We start from the raw sequence: 22,576 nt of genomic DNA, 5'->3' as shown, positions 1-22,576 counted from the left end.
TATTTCAATACTTTTTTATTCCAATAAAATTTTAATAATACATTGTGAAATCAAGGCTTGTCATTGTCAATAATGTATTCATCTTTGTATCATTATAATTTACTGTAATAAAACAATAAAACTTGAACTTGAACCTTCAGTCTGCTAGCGCTACCTGGATTCAACTGTGAATTTCCATTACAACTGGTGTCAAACTTTGAAAAAATTTAATGCCAATCAAAACGGTGAACAATTATCAAATATTGGACCGGACGTACTGTCTATAGCAAGCATTTGAAATTCAAATTTAATCCGCTACTGTGTCAACTTCAGTCGTGTTAAGTCTGTTCATGAAACTGATGTTGTTAAATTATTGAGGTGAGTAAGATAAGTTAAATTACAATCACTCCTTGAAATAACTGTTTTTGTCGTCTATAATATATTTTGAATTGAGTATTATTTGGTTATTCGAAAATTAGAACGTAAAACATCAACAGTGATGATAAAGCCTTGAGCATTGAAACCTAGATTATAGGTTTTTATTAATAAAACTATTTCAAGTGACTTGACAACACATTATGGTTTTATTTCATTAAGGTAACATGAGCTACTTGTATTAATGTATGAATAACTGAATATGCAATAGATGTTAGGGAAATTATTATGTTGTCAGCAACCGTAGTATAATAAGGACGAATTTCCAATTATAAAACTTGTAAGGTATGTGCCGTAATATTTTATGTAGGTTTCTATAACTGGCAGAAATTATAGAGGTAAAATCTCATACACAAACAAATAAGTATTCAGACAAATTAATTAATAGACATACCATATGTGTCTCATTTAAAATAATAAATTTTTCCTCCACTGTACTGACGACCAGTGGATTTTATAAATGGGTTTTTATTAAACTGCATTTTTATGAAATAGGCATATGTACTCATACTTTTTGCATGTGTATAGTTTGCCAGTATTGAATATATTTTATTATATTCTTCACATTGAGAGGTGTCAGTTTTGAAAAACTTGATTAAAGATCGCAGTTTAGGAATAAATGCAAGACGTCAATATTCATAGTATTCTAGACTTAAACTTAAAATCAGTGGCGTAACTAGGGTGGGTAATTGGGGGCTGTTCCTCCCCCCGAAATGAGACTACTAATTTTTTGCTATCTAAAAGAACAAGTTCAATATACCTTATATTGATTATAGTTTATTTAGTTGCATGCATGTGATTTAAACGTAGTTCTCTTTTAAACAATGCTTCATCAGCTTTTTCTAGAATAGGTACCCAAAAAATTTCCGAGGGATCAACAGGCATAATTTCCACCGGGGAAAGGAAGAGACGTCCCCCAAATATCTCGGAAAATGGTATAACCCCCCCCCCCACTTCAATGTTTTATTATATGCACTACAGTAAAAATAATGAAAATCATAGGTTTGAAGACCTATTACAAAATTTGTTTGAAAGTTGTTTTGGAGACAAAATTAGTTGGTCTAATACTGTACATCATTATTATTTAGGATATTTTAAACAATTGAATGACTAATTCAAATTCTATTCCATTTCATACTATTGGTTATTTAAATAGAAATTACATAGATATGATATTTTCAAGGGGAAATGAAATAATAAGAAGTCTGCTGAATATGAAAATCTTAATTAGGATGTTAGTTTTTCGAGTACAAATTTCTCAAAATCGCATCAAATTGAAGTACTTTTGAAAATTTCCCGGCCTCTGGTTGAGGGATATTCTATAACCCCAACACCCCAAAATGGTTTTGAACAAATTGATAAATTCATTAATTATTTAGACTCAAATTTATTCGAATATGTGATTACTACTGTTGAATGTAACATGAGTAATAATTTTATTGTAAAAAAACTTGGCTCCAATGTAGAACGGATTTCCCTTGTAGAAGTAAATTTTTCACTTCGCAATTATATTGTGAACGTTCATCTTTATTTTAGCATGAGATACATTTCATCTTCTTCAAAGTTTAAATACAGCAACAAACACATAATTATCTTATTTTTAACCTGAACTACGAATTGTCTGAAACTGATTATTTATGAGCGCAGGATAATTGATGCGAGTTAGCATGTCTTGTTCTAAATACTTTTATAAGAAGTTTAATAATTTTATAAGAAGTTATAAAATTTTATAAGAAGAAGTTATAGAAGTTTTATAAGAAGTAAGAAATAGTTTGATAATTTTATAAGAAGTAACCAAATATATGAATGGAAAAATAAATATATGAAAATGATACCATAGAAGAAAGATAGGATAAGAATAGATATCCCAAGGTATATAGGGGGTTTCTGTTCCAAATTCCACTGTTGATTCAAGAAGTTGCTTTTAGTGAAGCTATGTGACGCTGGTCGTCTCTCATACTGTTTGTATGTGCTTGAAACAAATGAATTTATTTATTTATAAGAAGTAACCAAATATATGAATGGAAAAATAAATATATGAAAATGATACCATAGAAGAAAGATAGCATAAGAATAGATATCCCAAGGTATATAGGGGGTTTCTGTTCCAAATTCCACTGTTGATTCAAGAAGTTGCTTTTAGTGAAGCTATGTGACGCTGGTTGTCTCTAATACTGTTTGTATTAGCATAAATGTGCTTGAAACAAATGAATTAATTTTTTATTTATAAGAAGTAACCAAATATATGAATAGGAAAATAAATATATGAAAATGATACCATAGAAGAAAGATAGCATAAGAATAGATATCCCAAGGTATATAGGTGGTTTCTGTTCCAAATTCCACTGTTGATTCAAGAAGTTCTTTTTAGTGAAGCTATGTGACGCTGGTGGTCTCTCATACTGTGCACTAACACTCTCATCCCAAAAAACAGTAATAATAGGAAGAAGCCATATTAATCCGCTTGAGCTAACAAAAATCAGCTTGAAATTTGGAACATTTACGGTACGACCTATACCATGGGATATCTTCTTAGGGTATATTTCTCTATGCTGATATTCCATTCTCCACAGGCTAAGCCCAGGGATGTTTTCTTCAATTTGAATTAATTGATTATTGTATCAGCGACTATTGATTATTCATTTTTTATGCTTCATATTTTATTTGTTAATATAGTTGTCACAAATATTCATGTACGGTATATACATGTTCTTCACATATTCATATCCAATATAAGTGTTTTTGTAAGTATTTTTCATCAATGCTATATAATATAGATTTCTCTAACCGTCAAATTCCTCACTTAAAATTGTCTATTGGTTTGAATGATGGATGTGGCATGTGCCTGAGTAATTCATCATGAAACTTGTCTCCAATTTATCTTCTACAAGTCAAACTTTCCCTATTGCAATAATTGTAATCGTTCGTCTGTATCTCTCTGTTTTCCAGGTGATGTTTATTCTAGATCTCATCCAAAAACTCTACCACAATGTTGAGTACGTTTGGCCTGACCCTAGGACAAGGCACTACCCTCTGGTTTACACTCCATCACCATTCATAATCGACGCCATTTTCCTTCTTTTCACGTACTATTTGGGACCGAAATATATGCGGGGAAGACAGCCTTATCGTCTGGAGAAGATTGTCATTATCTACAACTTCTTACAGATGATTTTCAATGGATATCTAGTTGTTAATGTGAGTTCTGCTTTATTTATTCATTTTTTTATCATGGTGATATCAGTTCACCTTTTTTGAGTGTCGTTTAACGCTGTTCGGTAGACCTTTTTATTTTTATTTAAATTAGATACTCTTTTCCAATATAATTGTTAAGATCATTATAAGAGTGAGAAAAAGTTTTTAAGTGGTCTAATAAGCGAGTTATGGGTTGTTGAAGTGCTAAACTCCGTTTTCTTTCCAGATCATAAACTGTTTCGAATTTTCCATTGGAGTTTTTTTTTTAATACATTCAGTATATCATTGTCTTTGTTCTGATATGCGTTTTTTCGCGATTAATGTCAAAATAAACAAGTTATCGAATTTACAAAAAAATGTTACTGTTTTATTTATGAACGATATGAGGAATAAAATGTTTTAGTTTGGAAAGATACATTTTTTGAATGTTTAAGAGAAGTTCTAATAATATAGTCGAAACCGTTTATGATCTGGAAAGAAAACGGAGTTTAGCACTTCAACAACCCATAACACGCTTATTAGACCATTTACAAATTTCAGTTGCCACTTTTTCTCACTCTTATAATGATCTTAACAATTAACATCAATTTTTGTCCTTTAAGACAAAATTAGTTCACAAAATTCCAGTAATGGAATCTTACAATAACTGCAATACGTTAGTGAAACAGGAAGATAAGCAATGAAAATTAAAAAAAGTATATATTCAAGAACAATGTTGTTTTCATATTTCATTCATAAAATGGTTTCATCATTCATATAATCAATGATATTTGGTTGATAATCAATTTGTAAATTATAATATAAGTTGTAATATAATAATATCGATTGACTTGGCTGGCTCAGGTCTGGTGTCGGAGTTTTCAGGTTGCAATTGATCAATTTCAGTGCCTCTGACATGACCTAACGGCATTATAAGTTGTAAGATGCCATTCAATAAATGGAATGATTAAACGAGTATTGAATATTGAATACGGTAAATATGATGATTATTACATAAAGAGGACACACGTTTTTGAGCTCTTTGTATTTGTGCTGTTTCTTTCTTTTATACTCATACTTTAATAACTTTCTATGCTATTGGCATTATTCAAGTATAGCATTTTCACATTAGTATATTATGTTTTGATTTTCAGGTTGTAAGGCTGTGCTACTGGCCGTTGAGATACAGTTTATGGTGTCAACCTATTGAAACTGGGACATCACCTAGAGAAGTGGAGATTACTGACCTAGTCTGGCTTTACTATGCCAGCAAAATCATCGATATTATGGATACTGTAAGTTTTTCTTAGAATAATTTCCTCGTTTTTTAAAATATTTTTGACGACACTACAGTCAAGTTTTTGAATGAAAGTTAATAAACACTAGCACTCACGTGTGGAGTGTTGAAAATGGATTCAAAGATCCGAAAGCGCTCCACACGTGAGTGTGTACTAGTTTTTATTAACTTTCATTCACAATCTTGACTGTAGTGTCGTCACTGTCGTCAAAAAAAGTTCAAAAACTAATAACTAGCTGTTCGTCATGGATAGTGAAATAAATGACGTGAAAGATTGAAAACACTGGGATGATGTCAAAAATATCATGAATTTATTGTTAAAAATTACAAACATGTTCCAACACTAATGGTTTTATCTTCAGTGTGAAAAATTCAAAAGTTTTGAATTTATTAATTCGTGTTATTTTTGACATCATCCCAGTGTTTCCATTATGGATAGATGTCACGACATCTCACCAGCAACAGTAGGCCTATCTGATGTGGAAGATTGTTGGTTATCAGTCAATTCTGTATCAATTTTCCGTTTTCGACTATTTTTCCTTTGCTCTAGACTCTAGTCCATTTATTCAATTAAATATAATACTAATATTCAATACTATTACATGAAATAATTAATAAAATTTATTACTATTGTATTTTTATATAACATTAAAGTGAAAAAACACTTACATTCTTTGGTGTGGCGACGACCGTTTCGTGCTGGTGTTGTTCATTCTCAAGCCAAACAGAAACTGAAGTAGTTAAGGTTATGAGGGTGAGTATTTAGTCAGAGTGGAAGCGGAGGGGAGTTTTGGCGGTTAATGGAGGAGGATTTAAATGAGTTTGTCAAACAGGGTGTGGGAGGAAAAGTAAATCCTCCTCCATTAACCGCCAAAACTCCCCTCCGCCCCCACTCTGACCAAATACTCACCCTCTTAACCTTGAATACTTCAGTTTCTGTGTGGCTTGAAAATGTGCAACACCAGCACGAAACGGTCGTCGCCACACCAAAGAATGTGAGTGTTTTTTCACTTTAATGTTAAATGAAAATACAATATAGTAATAATTCCAGTGAAAACAAGATGGATAACCAACAACGAAAAAAAATTAATTTCGACAATTTTCCCTTGTCTCTAGTCCATTTATTCAATTTTATATAATACTAATGTTTAATACTATTACATGAAATAATTAATAAAATTTAATAATAGTACATCCAATTTTTGCAGGTATTCATAATTATGAGGAAAAAGTACTCACAACTTACACTGTTGCATATCTATCATCACGCGGGCATGATAATAATTGGATGGTGTGGCGTAAAGTATGTTCCAGGTATGTTCCAAGTCAATACATTTCGTTTTTTCAATATACAGTATTATTCATTATCAAAAATAACATATGAGTAAAATGACTTTTTTGGCATTAAATAGATCGATATGTCTTTAAATAGTCCACATGCAAACTGTAACAACTGTCAGTGCGTTATCAAGATATTCACAAACAAAGAGTGTATAGCTTACATTTTTTTATCCCTCTGTATTATGAGGAATATTTTTAGTATGAAGTATCTACGAGATCTTCATCATGGTTTGATTAACATTGGAGTGGCCGTATTTGAGTGTTTCAGACGCTGGCTTTACACTCAAATATACTACATACTCCAATCCTGTAGTTAATTTCATTCATTGCCCTTTTCATTATGCTCCTGATTGAAATACAAGAAATAGAGAAAATAAAGATTACCTTCAACGTTTTATGTGTATGAAAGAATCAATTTCGACTTTTTAAAAATCGGACCCATCTCTAACAGAATGAGAAACTTTAATCAGGTATATTATTTGTGTCTCCATTAATAAATTAATATTATACATTTGTATTAGTTGTGTAATATTCTATCTTTCTTTGTCGATACATTTTTTCTATTCTTTTCAGGCGGTCAAAGTCTATCAATCGGAGTGATAAATTGTTTTGTTCATGTTGTAATGTATGGATACTATTTACTAACATTGGTTGACAAACGCTATACAAGTTCATGGTGGAAGAAGCACATCACACAAATGCAAATGGTAAGTTGGTTCGTGGCTGTAAGCAAAAAAATGCTTTCATTAGTTGAATTCCATTTTTAGCAAAATACAAAGAATGCGAGAAAGCCAGCATGGAAACTGAAAAGTTATTTATAATATGGCTAAAGTGTAGGAATCTAGGATAGCTTGTTATATCCAGAATAATAATATAGCTAATTATTTAATAGTATATATAGAATAGAATATATCATAATAGTTTTATTTATAAACAAATATATAACATATTCATTGATCATGCCAAGTAGGTCGGGTGCAAGAAAATGTCATTTACGAAGATGACATAACGAGATAACATAGCAGAGCAGAGATAGCATAAAACAATATCAGAAAACATTTAACAACATCAGATAATATGAAAATATATTGGCATGTTAAGGCTAGATTACAAACTGACCCTACCTATATGTTGACTCAAATTCACTGTGAAGGTATTCCTCTAAGGAACATCCTAGTTCTTATTAGATCCTTCCTTCCTTAGTAACTACTTTTTAAATATATCTTTTGAAAGGTTTCTATTTATTGGGTACCGTAACGCTAAATGGAAAGGTTTCTATTTATTGGGTAGCGTAACGCTAAATGGAAAGGTTTCTATTTATTGGGTAGCGTAACGCTAAATGGAAAGGTTTCTATTTATTGGGTAGCGTAACGCTAAATGGAAAGTTTCTATTTATTGGGTAGCGTAACGCTAAATGGAAAGGTTTCTATTTATTGGGTAGCGTAACGCTAAATGGAAAGGTTTCTATTTATTGGGTAGCGTAACGCTAAATGGAAAGGTTTCTATTTATTGGGTAGCGTAACGCTAAATGGAAAGGTTTCTATTTATTGGGTAGCGTAACGCTAAATGGAAAGGTTTCTATTTATTGGGTAGCGTAACGCTAAATGGAAAGGTTTCTATTATTGGGTAGCGTAACGCTAAATGGAAAGGTTTCTATTTATTGGGTAGCGTAACGCTAAATGGAAAGGTTTCTATTTATTGGGTAGCGTAACGCTAAATGGAAAGGTTTCTATTTATTGGGTAGCGTAACGCTAAATGGAAAGGTTTCCATTTATTGGTTACCGTAACGCTAAATGGACTAGCAAATGATGGCGGTCAGACAAACTTATGTTCTCCTGACCGAAAACTACATCTCAAAGAATTTGGAAATATACAGAGTATATCTAGGCATTTGAGACTCATGAGCTCGTTGATTGTTCGCTGATTGTTCTTTGATTGTTGCTAGCTCGTTGATTGTTCGTTGATTGTTGATTGTTGCTAGCTCGTTGATTGTTCCCTGCACATTTTCCATCACCTATCTTTTCGCTACGGTATTTTCTATTGGAATGCCTTGAGTTGTTGTGTATCTGCCATACGCTAAATAAATATTTACTGCGGGCAATTTATTGAGAGTAATATACAGAGTGTCCCATTATGTAAAGTGCAAAACTTATGGGTCGAAATTATATCAGATATCCGCCATTCTTCATGTTTTCAAAATAATTTATTCCTCAAGAACAGTTTGGCCGATTGGGTTCATACTTTGAATGGTTCTTACTCTGGTCAAGACCAAATTAATACATAAATAACCAACTCAGTTCGATTATATATATTTCAAAATGGCGTAAAATGTAAAATAATTAAAATTGCTAGAAAACTAGAAACTAGAGAGAGAAAGAGAACAAGAAAACTGTAACTTTCATGAAAAATGTCATGAATGCTTCATTTGTTTCATGCTCATTTTATTACAAATCGATTGGTATAACTTCCAAAACAATCAGTAGACAAATAACAGCACAGCATCGATCAGTATCTTGAGAAACATATAGTCCAGTCAATATAGACATAAAAAAGGGGGTGTGCTTGCAATTTATATTGTAGTTCTGATTTTTTAATATATTATTTGGGTACATAAGAGAAGTCCAGAACCAATTTCTTCATGCAAAAATTTCCTTGTGCTAGATACAGGGTGGCCCAAAAACCTCGTATTTTCGGCTCATTTTCCAGTTTTCAGCTATTTCTGCCAAATCTTGTAATCGGACAGAAAAATTTGCTCTTGCCTTTTTTCTAGAATTTTCTGGAATTCTGAATTAAATGGGATCATTTGGAACTCTCTATCTTCAATGAGTACTGAGTTATGATTTTTCGAAAATGAGTGAAATTTGAAGATAAAATCAATTTTTGATGAATTTTAGATTTTTATCTAAAATATCTTCCGATTGTAACCATTTAGATGTATAATTCAATATCCCTCTGAGCGTATTCTTGCGCTCTACAATCTGAGATCAGGTAGAGCGCTCTATCTCATATAGATTTCCAGGTACACCTGACAACAATGCTCCTTGTATTGTGAAAAACGCCTAATTTCAGCTTCAAAAATCATCACCAACTACATAGTCTTCACATTGATATTTCGCACAATGACATAAGTTCATAAGATTATGTTCTATGAGAATCACCCGTTCGATGCACTTCATTTCAGTATTTCCTAGTGGAGAGGCGCTCTTAAGGACACTTCAAGGATCAAACACTTATAACTTCTGACACAATGCTCAGATTTCATCGTATTTTACTTCATTCTTCTCGGCTCGTCAAGGCGGTCCAAGATCATGCATCATAAGTTGAATTCGGTCGAAAAGTGGAAAATTTATCGTTGAGTGTACTAAAGCCCATATTCCAATACACAAAAATGGCTTTGGCAGAAATAGCTGAAAACTGGAAAATTAGCCGAAAATACGAGGTTTTTGGGCCACTCTGTATCTAGCACAAGGAAATTTTGCATGAAGAAATTGGTTCTGGACTTCTCTTATGTACCCAAATAATATATTAAAAAATCAGTACTACAATATAAATTGCATGCACCAATGTATATAGTGATTGGACTAATATGGAATCTATCCTAATTATGATCATTGAGGGCCGGTTTCCGAGCTCGGGATTTAGCTAAGTCCTAGACTTTAAACAGCTGGAGTAAGAAAATTGGCTTTCCGAAACGGGGCGTAGTCGCAGCTTTTATAACAGTAGTCGTAGTTTTTATTTTCTCATTTCTATTATTGGAAACGTTTTTCTTTGACGAAATTAGATATTCCTAAATAACTCAAAATAGCTAAAACTTTACACTATTTTCTCTTTATTTTATTTTGTGTTCAATTTTCTAGTTTTTCGAAATTTAATTCAAACGTGACTATGCCAATGACTGCGACTACGCCCCGTTTGGAAAGCCAATTTTCTGACTCCAGCTGTTTAAAGTCTAGGACTTAGCTAAATCCCGAGCTCGGAACCCGGCCCTAAATCCATTGTGATTATTAAGACTGTGAGTTAGTGATTATTTCACAGTTCAGTCTGACAAAGATGTTTGCATTGTTATCGGTCCTTATGCTTCAAGGTCCACTCTCACATGCGCATGATAGTTTACATCGTCTCTTTGCTCCCAGAACAGACTATATTATTATTCTTCATCTATTTATATATTGATTCTTTTAACAACAACATGAACTGATCAATATATATCTGTTTTCAGTTGCAGTTCTTCATAATCTGGGTTCACCATTCGATATCAGCGGTCAGTGACTGTGGTTATCCCCGCATTGCTAGCTCGTTGATTGTTCCCTGCACATTCTCCATCACCTATCTTTTCGCTATTTTCTATTGGAATGCCTATGTACAACCCGAAAGAAGGAAAAAAGAAGCATGATACTTAGATGTAGGTATCCATCCACCTGTATTTCAATACGTTTCTGTTCCAATAAATCTTAATAATTGTGAAATGAAAGCTTTACAATAATGTAGTCATACCATTATATCTCTTACCACTATATTTTTACTGTATACAAAGATTATTACATTGATAAATTATAATTTTTTGATAAATTGTGATTGTAGTATGCAAAGTAACAACTCTCAAATTTTCAGTCATGTATTTTGTTGATGTATGATCATCATATTAAACGTAAAAATAGTACTCGGTTTTTATTTTATTTTTCAAGTTTTCAACCCTTTAATTTGGGAACAGTCAGGTAATAAATTTCCTCTCAATAATTATTCTTGGCCTCTTTCTAAATGTGTCAGTCTTCATAATTAATTTATCTAAACTATCATATTAAGTGCCAGACCATATTAAGCGTTTTTCAGACAACGTTTTTAGAATCGACGGGGCAGGAAGCTCTCCGATAGGCTGATTGGGTTGACGCCTCAAAAAACATCTGAGAAAACACTTTAAAAACTATACTCTGGTATGGCTCTAATTCCTTTAATAGTCAACTAACTTTTTACTTCGATTTATAATTTATAAAAATGTCCCCCGTTCTTATTTTGTCATTTTCTTACCCCAAGATATCACCTTGTATTTATTCATTTTTTACATTTAACAATACACACATCAAATACATGATTAGAAAAGGATCAACAGGCCTAGCCCAAAACTGCTCCCTTTCCAAATTTTGATAGTATAGTAAGCCAATGTAATAGTTGTCTATAATAGTAGTAAATGAAGTAGTCATCTTCAAATTCTATTCAATTTAGATTTATTTAGATTTGAAGCTTTACTTTGTTTCTTCAACTACCTTTCAAAGCAAAACTAAATTTAATTCATTGCAGTGTATTTATAATAGAGAATTCTCTATTTGTAGACAATGTCTTTTCTTTCTCTTTTTTATTTTGATGTAGTGTATAATTCACAAAATATCGTAACTTACATTAATAAAGAACTCTAATCTAATCTCTCTCCCAAATAAAAATTCATTCCATTCTGTTCCTTCTATATTGCTTTAGTGAGTGGATGAAATGTTTTCCTTCTTGACTTGCTTTTCCAGGTCCTTTTGAAGAGAAAAAGATCCAAGATAAAACCCAGGAGAAAACTAGTAAAAATAGTAAAATATGAAACCCGAATTCAGTTACGTTCAATTCTGCTCAAACCTTTGAGCTGTTACAAACGTTTTACTATGTGAAAAGTGTGAACTGCTGCATTAAACTGTGAATTTTCCTTACAACCGATTCCAAATTCTTAAAAGGTTCTTTGTGTCAATCAAAACGGTAAATAATTAACAAATAATGGACCGGATATGATGTCTATTGCAAGCATTTGAAATGCAGATTTGCTTCTCTACAATGTGAACTGCAGTCTTGTCAAGCCTGTCAACGAAACTGTTTCTCAAATTTTTGAGGTGAGTGTCATAAGTTTAATTACAATCAATAATATTTATTTATTCAATTTGTTACTAAAATAACTATTGTTGTCCATTACAACTTTTAAATGGAGTATTGTAAGATAATTCAAAAAGTTTATTTATTGCGGTGTAGAACATGGTAACATGATTAAACCGTTAAACCTGTCACTTCTCTCTCACCTCTCTCAGATGGCGTCCCGATGAAAGAATTTCGCCTCTCCTAACCTTCAAAATGTCAGCTGCATTGGTTTACTCTGATCTGAGATTGTATTTTCATCTGAGTCCACTCGCTACAAGCTAACGACGGTCAAATACTCAGCGAGCCATTCTGTAACACTATGCCAAATAAATACTACAAGTATTTTTCCAAATAGATTAAACTTTTTTCTTTTTAAAATATTCTAAACGATTTTTTTCTGCTTTTTTCTTGTCACCATTTTCAATCAACAGTGATGATCAAGTCTGGAGCATTGAAACCTATAGGTTTTAGAAAACAATTTCAAGAGAACAGACAAAACATTGTTTTTACTTTCTACTAACATATAAGCTACGTGTGTATTTATGAATGTATAACTGAATATGCAACGACGTTAGGGAAACCAAAGCAACCGTAGTCATATAATAAATGACGAATAATATTTCCTATAATAATAAATAACCCTGTTTTGGACAGCCAGACAGAAAGGTATTTTATTTCCAAAAAATGCAATTTAAAAAAATGATAATCTTATGTAGGTACTCAAACACAGTTTAAATACAAACAACAACAAAAAATTAAAACAATCTCATGAATACACTTATTGACCGAGCGAAGTGAGGTCTAAGATTCAAGTCGACGGTTTTGCATTTCTATTTATGTTCCGCATTTACGGGGAAACTCGGTAATAGATTTGCATGAAATTTGACAGGTAGGCTATGTTTCTTTTTAAATTGCGCGTCGACATATATACAAGGTTTTTGGAAATTTTGCATTTCAAGGATAACATAAAAGGAAAAGGAGCCCCCTTCATACGCCAATATTAGAGTAAAAATCAGACTATAGAATTATTTATCATAAATCAGCTGTCGAGTGGATTATAAATTGCATCTAATGACACATGCAATTCAATATCTCAATGTAACTTAGTGAGAAAACAGCTGTTATGTGGACTATTAATTGCATGCAGTGAGGCATGCAATTGATAACTTGAATTAGCATAGTATTTTCTCCCGACTTTCCTCTGATTTCAACTCGGTAAGCTTTTGATGATAGTAGCATAGCTGTTTACAGCAAATTATTATTAGCATTGTCAATACAACAACCCAAACAGCCATTAGTCGTTTATACACCGACACGACAGGACAGGACAGAATTTACTCTGATGGACAGTATTAGAGGAGACTGTGGTTTATATATGCACGAGGTCTACTGTTAACAGAACTACTAGTGATAAATAACTTTTTAGAAAATGGTATGCATGCGGGCAAATGCCAGTGCGCAAAACAGAGTTGCATATTACAAGTTTTACAGAGAGGAAGGAAACACTAATTTTGTTGCATACAGAAGCTTATTGACGTATTACTTTTAGTGAATTATTGTGGAGCTCAAAAAAAAGATTAATTAGTGTAATTTAAAATAAGGGAGAAGAAAAGTTTTGAGCTGAGCCTGTTGCTCTCTCCCAGCCATAGCTGTATGATTTTAAATTGTAATAATAAATGAATAATGCAATTTGTACGGTATGTGCCATAATATTTCACGTAGGTTTCTATAACCTGCAGAAGCTCTAGAGGTGTAAGCTTGTAATCCAAACAAATAAAATAAGTATCCTTAGTCAAATTCAATTAATAGGTATAATTAAAAATGATACCTTGTGCCAACACTACTGATGACTTGTGGTGTAATATTTAAAGTAAATTAAAATATTTTTATGAAATATGTACTCATACTTTTCGCATGAATATATTTTGCCAGTATGAATTAATATTTTTCACATTGAGTATTCTTGGAGAGTATCATGAGTTAGAAAAGTTGATGGAAGATGGCAGATCGTATAAGATTTAGAAATAAATTTCAGACGTCAATATTCATAGAATTCTAAACTTAAAGCGTTAAAAGTACATTGAATACAGTCATAATAAATAGTAGGAATATAACTAACATTAACAAGGAAATAGAATTATGCACTTTCGTACATTCAATAACACCATACTTACAATAATTAGCTCATAGTTTAATAGAAACTATTTTTCGTGAAGGTATGCGGCGCTGGTACTGTGCCGTGTGCTCTCACACTCTCACTCCAACAAAATAATTTCGTACATTTATTAACACCATACTTAAAGTAAATCAAATAATATCTGGAATGGCCACTACCGTAACAATTCAGAACATTTTTCATCAATGCTATATAATATGAAGTTCTCTCACCGTCAATTCTCTCAAATCTATATATTCTCCACTTGAAATTGTCTATTGCTTTGAATGTTGGATGTGGCATGTGCCACATATTCATTTATGTTTCATAATTCATTATGGAACTTGTCTCCAATTTAGAAAGGATTTATCGTCTACAAGTCAACCTTTCCCTATTGCAATAATTGTAATCGTTCATCTTTATCTCTCTGTTTTTTTTGGTAGAGAGTTAGTGGGAAGAATATTTCGAATATTCTTTCCAAAGAATGGACATTGATATGTCCAAAGCTCCGCCAATTTATGTAGATGCACAACAGTATTATCTATTTTAACTATAGTTATTACAAATTGTTTTTTTTTTCATATTATATAAAGCTCAATAATTATTTTCTTAATTTATATTTTGTAAATTCATCCATAATTTTGCTGTATTGTAAGATATTGTATATAAGTGTATAAGCCAGTATATATTGTAATCTACATAAATAAAGTACTCAATCAATCAATCAATTTTCCAGGTGATGTTCATGCTAGATTCAATCCAGAAACTCTACCACAATGTCGAGTACGTTTGGCCTGACCCCAGGACGAGGCACTACCCTCTTGTTTATACACCGTTACCATACACAATTGTCGCCATTTTCCTATTTTTCACCTACTATTTGGGACCGAAATATATGCGGGGGAGACAACCATATCGACTGGAAAAGATTGTAATTATTTACAACTTCTTACAGATGATTTTCAATGGATACCTGGTTGTTAATGTGAGTTCTCTTTCCATTTCACCATTTACTTGTAGATTTGTTTATTCATGCATGAAATCTATTATACTTCTTTAGGGTTGTGTGTCAGAGGACCTGGAGTCTTAACTTTGCCCTTAATGAAAGCTATTATCAATCAATAACTATTGCACAACTCATAATAACTATCCTATTCAATAATCACATTTATATCCAAGCATATATAATGTATATATGTCCAACAATTTGGATATTGTACCAACATTAATTCAAACTTATTTTATATTTTTGGACGGATTAACATTTTTTCTCCAATTACAAAATTGGACTTCTTTATAGGAACCCCAAACTTTGTTTTGTAACTTACCTCATGCAAATTGACCCAATAGGCATCAGAATCCGTCATTGGTTTTGCAAAAGTTTTTGAATATAAAGAACCCATGAGAGCCATCTACTTATTCTTCACATGAGAAGTTGAGACTGAATCACTTGACCAATTACATAGATGTAATTGCAATTGCATAGCATGCATGCTCTTTTACAAAAGCACTCAACTTTATTTATTTCTGAATACTGACACGTTTAAAGGCGCTGTATCCCATCTTCCAATTTAGCATGTTCTGTATTTACAACGCACATAACCGACATAACAATTATTGTTAAAGGGTCGCCGCCAACCTGTCTCCCCGACAACTACCGTAAGCTCCTAGCAATTTTGATCACAGGCGTCAGTAAATCCCCTGGCAAAGTATACCATTACCGTCAACTAGTCTCCCCGACATCTAATCCCCTACTGCAACGAAGGAGCTTGGTTGTCGGCGACAACTAAGCTCCTCACACTCTCACGACATTTAACCTCCCCGACATTAGATCCCCTGCTGGATATGAGGGGTCTGGTTGTCGTGATCGTACAGAAAAATAATATCAAATAGGGTAAGTTTGGTAAGATGTTAAGATGACAATGCTCCAACTATCAATTAATGTAATAGGTGAAACCAAATTCATTATTCCAATTCATAGCATATAACTAACTACAGATAACGCAGACCAGCATTAAATATTAATCATGTTGCATACAAAAAATATCCAAAGAAGTAAAGGAATGAGAATGAGAGAAATAAATTACAACTAAAATGTAACAATGATTCACATTTTTCGACACTGCCAATTCTTTAAACTTTCTTGAACGACAATGCAAATACTAGCAAAAACCAAGCTAAGAATGAGAGAAATAAATTACAACTTTAAATGTAACAATGATTTACATTTGTCGACACTGCCAATTCTTTAAACTTTCTTGAACGACAATGCAAAATACTAGCAAAAACCAAGCTCCTTGCATGCTAGCGTCAATTAGTCTCCCCGACAGCAAATTCACTACTGGTTCAGAGGGGACTACTTGTCGGGACCGTAGACGACAACCAAGCTTCTCGGACGCTCACGACAATCAAGCTCCCCGTCACTTGAGCTCCTCTCTCAGGACTCAGGAGCTCAGTTGACGCCGTCAGTAGATCCCCTCTAAAGTGGTTTTAAAAGGAGCTTTACTGTCGGGGAGCTTAGTTGGCGCGTTCCATTGTTAAATGCTCCCGTGTTGAGCACCGTGTCTAATCTTCAATCCATGTCAAATTTCTATTTATTTTTATTTACTCGTTTTTTACACCCGTGTGGGGTACCATACTTGTTTATACATATATATATATATATTTCTATTATCATACTGTGTTTATTCTCAGTCACACTGTTATTGGTGTTCGTTTTGATTTTCAGGTTGTAAGGCTATGCTACTGGCCTTTGAGATACAGTTTATGGTGTCAACCTGTCGAGACTGGGACATCTCCAAGAGAGGTGGCACTCACTGATTTTGTCTGGCTCTATTACATGAGTAAAATCATTGATGTTCTGGATACTGTAAGTTTTATAATTGAATTAATTGTTGTAGTGATAACCAAAACATATTGTAGTGAAGTTTTAATGGATTTCCATCAGTGTTTTTATATTCAAACTAATTATTTGATGTGAAAAATAAAATAACAAGATTGACTTTAGATTGTCCGTTGGCTGAATGGAGATTATTGATGTTTTCAGTAAGGAATTCTGACTTGAAGTAAATCCTATTATATGAAGGCTATTATATTATATTCTTTGTATAGTATAAACGAATAGCCTAAATTTATATCACTTCATCTTAAATATATTATATAAAAATTGTTATTACTAATAAATTGCAGGCGGTTAGTTTAGAAAAAGAGGACATTCACAATTTTTATCAACAAAATAATATTGTAAAAACTAGTTATGAATTTGTTATTTATGAATTAGTTAGCTATGAATTAGTTATAAATATTGTTAAAACTAGTTAAATAGAAAATTTTGGCTGATTTCTTATATAAATTCGGTTGAAATTAAAAATCCAGACTGAGTGCCGGTTGCACAAAAGCCGGCTAAATTTTAACCGTGATTAATTTCACGAGAACCAATCAGAGAAGGCTTTTTTATAAGACGGCTTCTCTGATTGGCTCTCGTGGAATTAATCACGATTAACATTTAAACGGCTTTTGTGCAACCGACACTAATTGTATGATCTTCCCATAATGGACTCACCACCAAAAGCTATACGAATATTTTCCTAACAACCAATTCTCTGATTTTGACATTTTCCCTTCCAATATCATCACTTTATTTTATTTTTTAGGTATTCATAATTTTGAGGAAAAAATATTCACAACTTACACTGCTCCATGTTTATCATCACGCTGGTATGATATTAATATCATGGTGTGGCATAAAATATGTTCCAGGTATTGTAAGCCAAACTTTTTAATGATAGCTTATCAATTTATTTTCTCTATAGCTCTGCTTAGAAAATCTACTTTTTCATTCAATCGTATGGTCTTAAACTTTATGCTCAACCTATATTATCAAACTATCAGCTCGCTGGAACTTGTTTTTGAAAATAATCTATGATAAAATTACATGCGAAAAATGTTGATGAATTTAGTTCATCAACAACCCAGCTCGCAACATTCAGTTAATGCGCGAGAAACACTCAACATAAGTAAGTACGAGGAATTGTACTAAAATTGTACATATTATATTTATTTTTACTAAATATCAATGAAGATAAAATATGATGAAATCAATTAATCCAATATTGATTGATTTGTTAACGATGTAATACCAAATCTTCATCTTTTTTCATTATTCCATAGTTTCAGATAAACATTAATCAAGTAGTTATTAATTAGATGAGGAAATCATTTAATTGTAGCCTTTGATTTGGTGAAAATCGTTTCAAACGTGGCCAAATATCAACAATACCATGCCTGTCATAATTTTTCAAAAGTCTTTCAATATAATGATGATAATGTTAGATACCGTAATTGACTCAAAAAATTGATCTCAATGATTATTGGAGGATTTGAAAAAGTTTTATTTCTCATCTCAAATTTCAATAGCTATCTCTTTTATTATAAAATTTGTTTTTCAATTTTCTACAGTCTTTCTGTTTTATAGTTTATTGCTTTATTTTGTCTCTCATAAATGAAGAGAGAATTTTTGTTCTAGCGCCTGTTTTTTCATTCCAATCATGATTGGAACTTATAAATATAAATACATTATTTGTATAAGTTATGTAGATTATTTCATACTTTTTTGATAAATTTACCCATTTTTCCAGGTGGACAAAGTCTTATAACGGGAGTGACCAATTGCTTTGTACATGTTGTAATGTATGGATACTATTTACTGACATTGGTTGACAAACGCTATGCCAGCTCATGGTGGAAAAAACATATCACACAAATGCAAATGGTGAGTTGATTACTGGCAGTTGATGCCACCAATTTTCCATACTACAGATGTCTTCAATATAGTTTCTCAATTCCTTCGTAATTCAAAATTGAGTGACCGTTGTCGAAGATTGAGTTAGTTTTCTTTAAGGCTGTGCAAAGGCTAAAAATGAACTTTCTACTAATGATATTTTTCAACGTTTTTCGACTTGTATATCATCTTGGATTTATCTTTTACCGAATTTGAAATGTTCTGTCCCAAAAATTTGAACTTTAGGCGCTCATATCTCAAAAAGTAATAATCGGGGAAAAAATGTTTTCCTGAGAAAACTTTTTCATTTTGATAGCTTGATGATATATAAATCAAAAAACTTTAAAAAATATCGTCAGTAGAAAGTTTATTTTTAGCCTTTACACAGCCTTAAATAGATATGGTTGTAATATTTGTCAGAATTCTACAACAACTTCTGAATCTGAAACACACTTCACATTCAAGGGCTGTAGAAGTAATGGAACCTATAGTCAGGTCCACGTTATAATCACTATTTGATTAACATTGGTGTTGTTATCCTTGTCTATCATTCGACAAAGCAGATAGCTTTATTCTGTTATAGCTCTGCAACGTTGCCAGATCATTTTTGAACAATGTAGAAATATAATAAACAACAAATTTAATCTCAATTATGAACATTTATCATTCAGGCTAATCGTTGGACAGGATGAATGAAAACAGAATGCCAAAAATTGTACTCAAAGAAAAACTTCACTAGAGAAGGAAAAGGGGCGGACCGTGAATACAATGGGAAGATGAGATCAGGGATGATTTAATAAGGATGGGTTGTAGAGGATGGAGAAGATTGATGCTTGGAGGAATGTTGTGGAGGATGCCAAATCCCACACTTGTCTGTAGAACTAAATGAACAGTTGATATTACATCAGACATACCGGTACATCTATCCTCTAAAGAAGGTAGTGGCAAGACAGAGAATCAGCAACGCTGCTCTCCTTTAATTTTTCACTGTCATTATAACGTGGACCCCACTATAACAGTAGCAATAACATGTATCCAGTTCTGAGTCAAATATTCCATGTCGACGAATTTTGAATATTATTTTGCGATATGTTTATCCCTTTACTTTACATTATAAGGACAATCTCGGAAAAAAATGCATTTTCCTACAGTTACCTTGAAAAGTGACCATTCCTGCACTGATTACAGAACGCAAAGAATCACTTTTCCGCTCTAGTGCGCAAAGTATTACTTTGCGTATTGTCTTGTAGCCATCCCAATCAGCTGTTGACTTTGTTGGCGTGTATTTTGAATGCGAATTTATTCTATCTATATTTTTTCTGATTTTGAAACAAATAAAAATGAGAACTCATTAAATTATACATTTTGAATATTATTAATTTTTCATTATTTAAAATAATATGTTTTCATTCATAAATTGATTGGTTGAAAAACTATTTAGAAATTAAGATTTACTCAAAATTATTCAATATTTCAAATTAATTGTATTTATTTAATTTTCAATTGAATTATCAAGTTTGAAATAAATTTAAGTTGTTATTAATAACAAAATTATACAGACAAACATTTGATGGATTTCAGCCATCATTTTACCCATAATCAACCACTTCTTATATTCAATGGTAACTGTAGGAAAAATTTAATGTGAAATAAGTGCGCAAAGTTCCTCTGCTGCACTCAAGAAACCATTCCGCCCTCGCCTACGGCTCGTGCGTAAACGTTTCTTTCGGTGCAGCAAACTGTCACTTTGCGCACTAGTTGCACAAATAACTATTATACTGATGTTGGGAGTCGTAATATTTATTTGTTATGTATGTTGCATTATTGCACATACTATCAATAACTTTTCAAGGAACAATAATTTAAGATGACTTTAATAATAATGTTATAATTTCCTAGCTTAAAAATTAACATTTTAGGAAGTTCTCATTTTTGTAACAACAATGAGAGTTTATGTAACAATTCTTGAATATGCTGACAATATGATATACTCTTGATATGCTTTTGTGCTTTCTTGGCTTGCTGACAATGAAATTTTATTCCTCCATCAAAAACTAATAAATTTATTTGTTTACAGTTTCAATTCTTCATAATATGCGTTCACCATTCGATATCAGCTGTCAGTGACTGTGGTTATAATCGCTATATTAGTGCATTGGTTGTACCCTGTACATTCTCCATTACCTATCTTTTTGTTATTTTCTACTGGAACGCCTACATAGAACCAGCAAAAAAGAAAAAAGGGTTATAAAACTTATCTGTAGGAGGGTGATAGTGATATTCATCTGTATTTATGCTTATATATGTATTTTACATTAAAAATGTATTGTTAAATAGAGGCTGTCAGTAATGTAAACATTTCCGTACAACTATACGTTTACCATATTATGAAATAAATTGATAGTGATGGAGTGATTATTATATTCATAAATTATAAATATTCTGTTGATATAATATTTTATTAAATATATACGATAACATACTGTTTTCATTTTCTTCTCAAGTTGTTAATATACCTCTTAAATTGTAGAACAAAGATGTCGTTTGATTTTCGATGTTCACAAAAATAGGCCTACTATAGTGAGGTTCACGTTATAATGGCAGTGGATAAAGATAGGAGAACAAGATTGCCGAACCTCTGACTTGTCAATACCTACTATAGACGGTAGCTGATACAGGTTTATTAATGTAATATTAACTGTTCATACTCGTTTAAAATAATCAATTATATTTTATCAAGCAATAAATTATATCTTTCAATAATTTCATAATGAATTTACATAATTAAGATGAAATAGTTTGTTAATTTAATTTATTATTAATTCTACATTGTTAAAAGACGATCTGGCAACAGAGTAAAGCGAGAACGAGATAGCGTTATCCTCTTTGTTGAATGATGGACGAGGATAGCAATATCATTGTTAGTCAAACACTGCCATTACAACGTGGACCTCACTATAGGCATATTTTGTGAATCAACTTTAAAACAATGGGCCCCATATACTCAGCATACAGTACTTCATGTGTGCTTGATCCTAGATGTCAATGTTTAAAGTTAAAATTCTAATTTAGTGTATTTGAAAATCAAAGGGTAGGTATTAGTCCTTAAATACTATCAAATAGCCATGTAGAAATAAAGAAATATTACAATTTAAAAAAAATTAAGGAGGTACTTGTTTTGTAGTGACAAAACTACCTATGCTTAACGGTCGTTCCCATAGTGTTAATGATAATGATATTCAAATTATATCCAGGAATCCATTGGTAGAGGGTGTGTAATCCAACTCAAGAGGGTTGTGTATTTATTTAAAGGGTGAACCTTTTTCTTTGTAAATAAAATAGGTACTGGTACTATACCGTACAGACTTTATATAAGTTGAATCATTGATTAGGGATGTCAATCCCGGGACTGATTTTCAATCCCGGTATTTCGGGATTATCCAATATCATGGGACTGATCCCGGGATTGACAAAAATCTGTTTCATGCATTTTTAACCAATTGTCCCTCCTCAATTACATGTTCAGTAACAG

The 22,576-nt window shown here is 32.2% G+C and overlaps 2 protein-coding genes across 3 annotated transcripts; both read left to right on the top strand.

Annotated features, from left to right (window-relative positions):
* The first annotated feature begins 107 nt into the window (after positions 1-107).
* On the top strand, positions 108-10,951 carry LOC111044453 (elongation of very long chain fatty acids protein). 2 transcript variants are annotated; one of them, XM_039439998.1, is made up of 6 exons: positions 108-357; positions 3,364-3,612; positions 4,743-4,883; positions 6,094-6,199; positions 6,800-6,933; positions 10,446-10,951. In XM_039439998.1, exons 2-6 carry the CDS (start codon positions 3,367-3,369, stop codon positions 10,617-10,619), a joined length of 801 nt encoding a protein of 266 aa, XP_039295932.1. In that variant the 5' UTR covers positions 108-357; positions 3,364-3,366; the 3' UTR covers positions 10,620-10,951. The 2 variants fall into 2 exon arrangements, with proteins under 2 accessions (XP_039295932.1, XP_039295933.1); XM_039439999.1 differs by having other exon boundaries at positions 357-576; positions 10,446-10,948.
* A 1,097-nt stretch (positions 10,952-12,048) lies between these two features.
* On the top strand, positions 12,049-21,524 carry LOC111044447 (elongation of very long chain fatty acids protein 7). The gene is given in 8 exon segments (XM_022329604.2): positions 12,049-12,087; positions 15,001-15,249; positions 16,993-17,133; positions 17,918-18,023; positions 18,902-19,035; positions 21,122-21,269; positions 21,272-21,344; positions 21,346-21,524. Coding segments are annotated over 7 exon segments (897 nt in total). The 5' UTR covers positions 12,049-12,087; positions 15,001-15,003; the 3' UTR covers positions 21,395-21,524.
* The last annotated feature ends 1,052 nt before the right edge of the window (positions 21,525-22,576 follow it).

The sequence above is a fragment of the Nilaparvata lugens genome, chromosome 13, assembly GCF_014356525.2.
Source record: "Nilaparvata lugens isolate BPH chromosome 13, ASM1435652v1, whole genome shotgun sequence".
Classification (NCBI taxonomy): Eukaryota; Metazoa; Arthropoda; class Insecta; order Hemiptera; family Delphacidae; genus Nilaparvata; species Nilaparvata lugens.
The sequence above is the reverse complement of the archived record's forward strand: the minus strand, read 5'-3'. Positions and strand labels throughout refer to the sequence as shown.

Bases quoted from the DNA above. Each gene is read 5' to 3' on its own strand.
- LOC111044453 (XM_039439998.1), top strand. From the start codon at position 3,367: ATGTTTATTCTAGATCTCATCCAAAAACTCTACCACAATGTTGAGTAC. The intron at 3,613-4,742 runs GTGAGTTCTGCT...TTTGATTTTCAG, and splicing joins ATGGATATCTAGTTGTTAAT to GTTGTAAGGCTGTGCTACTG. The intron at 6,934-10,445 runs GTAAGTTGGTTC...ATCTGTTTTCAG, and splicing joins ACATCACACAAATGCAAATG to TTGCAGTTCTTCATAATCTG.